The 7452-nt window shown below is 45.4% G+C and overlaps 1 protein-coding gene across 1 annotated transcript; it reads right to left on the reverse strand.

The window, feature by feature from the left end:
• Window positions 1-1648: 1648 nt before the first annotated feature.
• On the reverse strand, window positions 1649-5458 carry LOC138671425 (olfactory receptor 51E1-like). Its single transcript, XM_069759591.1, has 3 exons — window positions 5308-5458; window positions 4956-5190; window positions 1649-4296 (listed from the first exon to the last, which is right to left on the reverse strand). The coding sequence occupies exon 3, from the start codon at window positions 4263-4265 to the stop codon at window positions 3297-3299; it is 969 nt and encodes a 322-aa protein (XP_069615692.1). The 5' UTR covers window positions 4266-4296; window positions 4956-5190; window positions 5308-5458; the 3' UTR covers window positions 1649-3296.
• Between the last annotated feature and the right edge of the window lie 1994 nt (window positions 5459-7452).

Here is a 7452-nt window from a genome sequence, read left to right on the forward strand (position 1 = left end):
TCAGAAGAGAAAAAAATTGAGGTCTTTGGCATTAAATCAACTCGCCGTGTTTGGAGGAAGAGAAATGCTGCCTGTGACCCAAAGAACACCACCATCCCCACTGTCAATCATGAAGGTGGAAATATTATGTTTTGGGGGTGTTTCTCTGTTAAGGGCACAGGACTACTTCACCTCATCAGTGGGAATCTGGATGGGGCCATGTACCGTAAAGTCCTGAGTGACGACCTCCTTCCCTCCGCCCGGATATTAAAAATGGGTCGTGTCTGGGTCTTCCAGCAAGACAATGACTCAAAATATACAGTCAAGGCAACAAAGAAGTGGCTCAAGAAGAAGCGCATTAAGGTCATGGAGTGGCCTAGCCAGTCTCCAGACCTTCATCCCATAGAAAACTTATGGAGGGAGTTGAAGCTGTGCATTACCAAGCGACAGCCTCAAAATCTTAATGATACAGAGATTATCTGCAAAGAGGAGTGGACCGAAATTCCTCCCGACATGTGCGCAAACCTCATCATCAACTGCAAAAAACATCTTACTGCTGGGCTTGCCAACAAGGGTTTTACCACCAAGTATTAAGCCTTGTTTGCCAGAGGGATCAAATACTTATTTCTCATTGCAAAATGCAAATAAATGTATATAATTTATACAATGTGATTTTCTGGATTTTATTTTTGATATTCTATCTCTCAATGTTAAAATTAACCTACACTTAAAATTATAGACTGTCTTTGTCAGTGCGCAAACTCACAAAATCAGCAAGGGATCAAATACTTATTTCCCCCATTGTATTAGTAATTAGTCGCCCTGGTGTTATATTAATGATGGCTCAGGGCCCTAATTAATTCCACGACACTAGGGTTGAGCGAAACGGGTCGGCCATTTTCAGAAGTCGCCGACTTTTGGCAAAGTCGGGTTTCATGAAACCCGACCCGACCCCTGTGTGGGGTCGGCCATGAAGTCGGCGATCTTCTGAACTGGAATCGGAATTCCGATACCGATTCCCGATATGTTTAAGATGTCGGGAATCGGTATCGGAATTCAGATTTAAGTGTAAAATAAAGAACAAAAATAAAAAATATTGCTATACTCACCCTCGGACGCGCCCTGGTTGTAACCGGGAGCCTTCCTTCCTAAGAATCAGCGCTTGAAGGACCTTTCGATGATGTCGCGGCTTGTGATTGCTCGCGTGAGCGGTCACATGGGCGTCACGCGACCAATCACAAGCCGCGACGTCATCGAAAGGTCCTTCAAGCGCTGATTCTTAGGAAGGAAGGCTCCCGGTTACAACCAGGGCGCGTCCGAGGGTAAGTATAGCAATATTTTTTATTTTAATTCTTGATTTTACACATTAATATGGATCACAGGGCCTGAAGGAGAGTTTCCTCTCCTTCAGACCCTGGGAACCATTAGAAACCCAATGCACTGCATTGGGTTTCGTGTTTCGGCCGACCCCGACCCCGACTTCTCTATAGGATTGGCCTATTTCACTCGACCCGACTTTTGAAAAAGTCGGGTTTCGTGAAATCCGACCCGATCCTATAAACACAAAAGTCGCTCAACCCTACACGACACAAAATCCCCCAAAGATAAAGTGAAACATTGTATCAGTGTTGTGGAGTGTTTCCTTCCTAAATATACATTCACCATTGACACAATGTTGGTGACGTTCTATGCATTTTTGTTTTTCTGTTTTCCAATTCCCAAACCACGGCTGAGCTGCAAGGTGCACTGCGGACGCCTCATCCTCTTCACAAAATCATCCGACCATTCCTCATTGTTACAGACCCCTTCATGCTCCTGACATTTCATGTGACTCTCCCATCACTCCTGTCCTCCTGGCACCCTCAGAGATAACATCCCATTATACATCATGCAAAGGGCGAGTGTCAGATGGGCCAGTCATGGAGGACAGCTTATTAATGAGGACCTTCTGTAGAGATAAAAAGATACTAATTACCTGTCAGTCAAGAGCCAATGTACCTGTTCCTCACAGCTCACCTCCTCCTCCTCCTGTACATTGACCTCTATATACAGTAGATAACACAGGATATACTATATATACACAGACATTGATGATTAGTGCTGGAGCGGTGATCCTTTAAGGATCCTGTGGACTTGGGCAATCCAACGTCTAGTAATTGAGCAGATCCCTCTAATGTCTTAGTCTTCTCTGCTCTGCGCTCGTGGCATTACCTGGTGTCCTATGATTCGGAGATCTGGTAATTTGGAATAATACCCCATTGTGGTCCAGCTAGTTGTTTCTACTCATTGGATGAAGAAGAGCAGATCCTGATCTATAACAATGGTGATCTGATGTTATTCTAGACTCATTGGAGACAGATAATAACAGACTAGAAGAAGATCACCACTTTATTGTCTTGGTTCCTCTACATCTGACACATTTACAACTCTCCCCACTAAATTTATGCAACTCCTAAATGTAAGATTTAAAAGTCGTCTTATAAGATTCCTCCTGTACCTGGACCAGATAATGTGAAGGGAACAGGGGGCACCTTCTCTAGAGCCTTCAAGATCTACTTGGACTCCACTAGCAACGTTTCCGATAATTATATCAAAGTGCGGCGTTGGAGAGGTGGCCATCTGGAAAACAAAACCGCACCCACAATGCTGACGACCCACTCTTTATCAAAGAGGGTCTTCAGCATACAAAGCCACCTTTTCCATATTCATCTGTAATAGATGGAGGAAGTGAATGTCCCCAAGGTAAGAAGGTTAGGTAAACTTAATAATATGCCCTATAAACTTAGAAGTCAGGGAAACTTGGGAGTGATGTAAGAAATTGAATCTTCTGTCATAATATTTTGACCTTGAGATGCAAATTCAATAGCTACAAAATTTCTTACAAAATAAAGAATAAATTGTCTGTTTCATTTTAAATGACAAGACCTCTAGTCCCACCAAGCCTCACTGAAGACCCTGCAGGTGATCAATGATGTTTGTGACTTAAGGTGCCCTCACAAATAAAAGCAAAGTTGGCCAAGCCTGACGATTTTGGTGGAACTGGCTAAACATACTTCATATGGGTCTTCTGACTTTCCCCTAACAGATGATGAGGGTTGGGTGACACTTATTGAAGGTGGTGGGACTTTACTCTCTTTTGAACATTCTATGGAGGTAATTAGTGCCATTTTTTGGAAGAGTCTCCCTTTCCTGACCCATTATTAATGGGCTATAATAACATCTCAAACATCTTAAATGATCACCAGGATTATTGTCCACCTCTCGATGTCAGTACATCTTCCAAGGAGGTCCATGATCAAGGTTCGGCCATGCTTACATCAGATGATCATGGCATTTTTTTCCTGATGGATAATTTTACTATAAATTTTCTTAAGTCTGTTGCGGATCTGCTTGGTTTTAATCCCATAAATTAAGGGGTTAATCACAGGTGGGAGCAAAAGATATACATTCCCAAAGAGAATATGGAGGGCAGGAGTTGTGTTGGATTTGAACCTGTGTACGACAGACAGTCCGATTAAGGGGATGTAGTACACGAGGACGGCACATATGTGGGCAGCACACGTGCTGAAAGCCTTTGTGCTGTCTTCTTCTATCAGCCCTAGCACCGCCTTAATGATCAGAAAGTACGAAAAGGAGATGAAGAGCGAGTCTATGCCCATGACGGAGAGGATGACGAAGAGCCCATAGATAACATTGACCCTGATGTCTCCACAAGCCAGGTTCATCACTTCTTGGTGCAGGCAGAAGGAGTGAGTCAGGAGGTTACCCTTCCACTGTGGAAGCCTCTTGATGATGAAAGGGATGGGAACCATAACCAGAGTCCCTCTTCCCACAATCATTGCCGACATCTTACCAATTTTCTCAAGAGTTAAAATAGACGAGTATCGTAGAGGGTGACAGATAGCCACATAGCGATCTACAGCCATAGCCACCAAGATTCCCGACTCCAGTGCAGACAAGAAATGGATGAAAAACATCTGGGTAAGACACATATCGAAGGCAATCACTCTGTTGTCCATCCAGAAGATCCCCAGCATTCTCGGCATGGTTGTAGTGGCTGTCAACAGGTCTATCATTGACAACATGAAGAGGAAGATGTACATGGGTTCATGAAGCTCCGGATCCACCTTGATGATGTAAAGAATTGAGACATTCCCCATAACTGCAACAAGGTACATAGAGATGAGAGGAAAGCCCATCCAGAAGTTGTAGTCGTCAAAAGACGGGATCCCACTAAGGAGGAAATCACTGGAGTTGCTGCAGTTGACCTGAGCAATGGGCGACATGTCCTGGGTGAGGTTATAGCCGATGCATCTTCTGCAATGAGAAAATAAGGTCCAAAACAGATGAGTAGAGAAGGATCTGATGGTCAGTAGGATCCTCTGTAACATTGTATAATGTTAGGAACCAAAGAAGGCATTACCGATAATGATGACATGTCATAAACCAAACCGAGGACTGGTGGGGAAAATTGTCCATCACTGGTGTAAACAAACTGATACACTAGTATCATGTACTTATATATGTACAGCTGATATAACCTGGGCATCTCCATGATATAATTAATTATGTACAGCTGATATAACCTAGGCATTTCCATTATATAATTATATATGTTCAGCCGGTATAACCTGGGAATCTCCTGTATATAATGATGTATGTACAGCTGGTATAACCTAGGAATTTCCAATATATAATGATATATGTACAGCTGGTATAACCTGGACATCTCCTGTATGTAATGATATACGTACAGCCGGTATAACCTGGGCATCTCATGTATATAATTATATACTGTATGTACAGCCCGTATAACCTGGGCATCCCCTGTATATAACTATATATTTATAGCCGTTATAACCTAGGTATCTCCTGTATATAATTATATACAGTATGTACAGCCGATATAAGCTGGGCATCCTCTGTGTACAATATAGGTGCGACAGTTTTTATAAGCCTTTCTCGTTACTTCTCACCTATTTACTTTTTGGGTTCCTGTCCGCCTCCGTCACCTCTCCGCTACGCTATTTCCTCCACATTCGGTCACCCGTGTTTTTCAGACATTTCGCCCAGGTGTTGAGTAGATCTTCGGTCGTCTGGATAAGAAATTACTGAAGACGTTGGACATCAAACCTCCGAGATGTCAGGTCCAGGATCCACAGTGACCGATGAGACGAAGAGCTCGGCCCGAGACTGCGGAGGCTGAAGGGTCTGTACGGAGAACAATAGATGTGAGATGTGCGGAGCTCAGAGATAGAGAAAGAGGAAGCAGCTGAATATTAACTGATGGGAACGGACATTACAGCCGATCACAAGGAGGAAACTGACCCTGTGCCAGCTGAGCGCCAGCCAAGAGCCCTCATCACCCACACACCACCGCCGGCGGGCACAGTGTGCACATGCTGCTGTAGAGAAAGCCAAGATCTCCACCCAACTGTACATCCCAGAGACAACCACACGGTGATCACACGATATGTCTAAGGCAGTGCTGTAGAGAAGACGTGGGCCGGCCGGATCTAAATCTGGAGAAAATGTACAAAACTGAACACGAGGTTCTTAGTCACCATTGTGATACGACTGCGTGAAATCGCTATCACATCACTGTCACCACGGCCGTGGTTGGTGCACGGTGCCGCACCCTTAAGGTTCTAAGAAGTTAGGGTCCCACTGATGGGTTCAGCGCTACGTGGCAGTGACTTCATACAGTCTGATCAGAACGGGAAACTAAGAACCTCGTGTTCAGTTTTGTACATTTTTGCTGAGCCGCAATAGATCAATGTGTGATTTTTGGATGTGCGGTCCATGGCGTGTTCCAAAGCATTGGGACATGACATGTCTATTACTGCTGACTACCAGCCTGTACATAATGTCTACGAGGTTGTGAGCCCTGACACCCGGTGATGACATCACTGATCAATGATATGAGACCACACCTTATGTTACAGCACCAGCTCGTCATCTATTGATCTCTGTCCCCTCCTGAGTCCTCTGCACCACTCCATATTCTTCTGTCTCCTCAAGATCTTGCTTTCCTTTTCAGACCACTCCATCCTCTTCGGAATCCTCTTTCCCCTCCAGACTCCTACATTCTACTGAAATCTGTTTGTCCCACTCCATATTGTCCTCCTTCAGACCTCCTTGTCTCTTTCAGGCCCCTCAGTCCACTCCTGATTCCTCTGTTACCTCCTCACTCCTCTGCACCACTCCATATTCTTCTTTCTCCTCCAGACCTCGCCATCCCTTTCAGTCCCCTCCATCCTCTTCGGAATCCTCTTTCCACATCAGGCTCCTCTATCCTACCAAGTAGAGTTGAGCGACCTTGACCTTTTTAGAGTCGAGCCGGGTTTTGCGAAACCCGACTATGTCCAAAGTCGGGTCGAGTGAAATCGGCCGATTATGACGTAAAGTCGGGATCGACCGAAACACGAAACCCAATGCAAGTCAATGGGGCAGCATAGTCGGCAGTGAGTGGGGGCCAGGAAAACACCTAGAGTGGCCATTTTAATGTCAAAACCATCCATTCTTCTTAATGAAGCTTGTCAAGCGTAATTTACCTTATAATAATTGGAAGGCATTTGAAATTGGGGGTCATTTGGCTAAAGTTGTGGGGGGTAGGGCTGGTTCAAGTAATTAGTGGGCCCAGGAAATCTGGACCACGTCACGGCAGTGGAGCAGGGAGAGGTAAGTATTTCAACTTTGCAAGTGCTGTGAACCTGAGCAAGCAGGGGGGGCCCACTCGTTGGCATTGGCACTGGCACAGGGCCCCTCAAAGTACAGCGGTGTGTTTGCACGGCGGGGGCGCCTCCCACCGGCAGCAACACTTTTGCGTACTATGAGAGGCCCTGTGCCAGTGACGTCGCCAACTAGTATTCCTCCCCCCACCTGATGAAGGAACCTGCACTTTCATCTGCACCTTCCTCTTTGTCCCCGTGTAAGGTGGTATGGTATGCGGGAAGAGCAACCTGACTTTCAGCAGGGTCACAATGTTGTTGTGTAGCGTGCACGGGGAATGTTGCGTTATGGGTCAATGTACCAGCAGACTCATCTATCACTGGCTGGGCAATGGGCACGATGAAGTGGAAACACAGATATAGGCCCAAAGAAGAAAGTGGGCTAAATGCAGTTCAAAATTGGTAACACAGGAATAACCAGGGGGCATTGCAGTGGAGGACAACTGGAATGAGAGGCTGACACAGAGAGTAGGGCCAAATCAGTAAGTAGTCGAAATGCAGTTCAAAATTGGCAACCGTAGTAAACAGGCGGCACAGCTTTGTTCAGTGGAGGAGAACAGCAAGGAGTGGCAGACACCGATAGTAGGCCCCAAACCAACTAGTACGCCAAATGCAGTTGTTCCATTTAACCACAATTTAATGAGAGCCTGAAGATAGAAGCTCAGGAAAGGCAACCTGGGGAACACCTTGGAGTGTAACACACCATCTCTCTCCACCCCATACCCATTTTGTATGGCCTAAT

The sequence above is a fragment of the Ranitomeya imitator genome, chromosome 3 (genome assembly GCF_032444005.1).
Source record: "Ranitomeya imitator isolate aRanImi1 chromosome 3, aRanImi1.pri, whole genome shotgun sequence".
NCBI classification, from domain to species: Eukaryota; Metazoa; Chordata; class Amphibia; order Anura; family Dendrobatidae; genus Ranitomeya; species Ranitomeya imitator.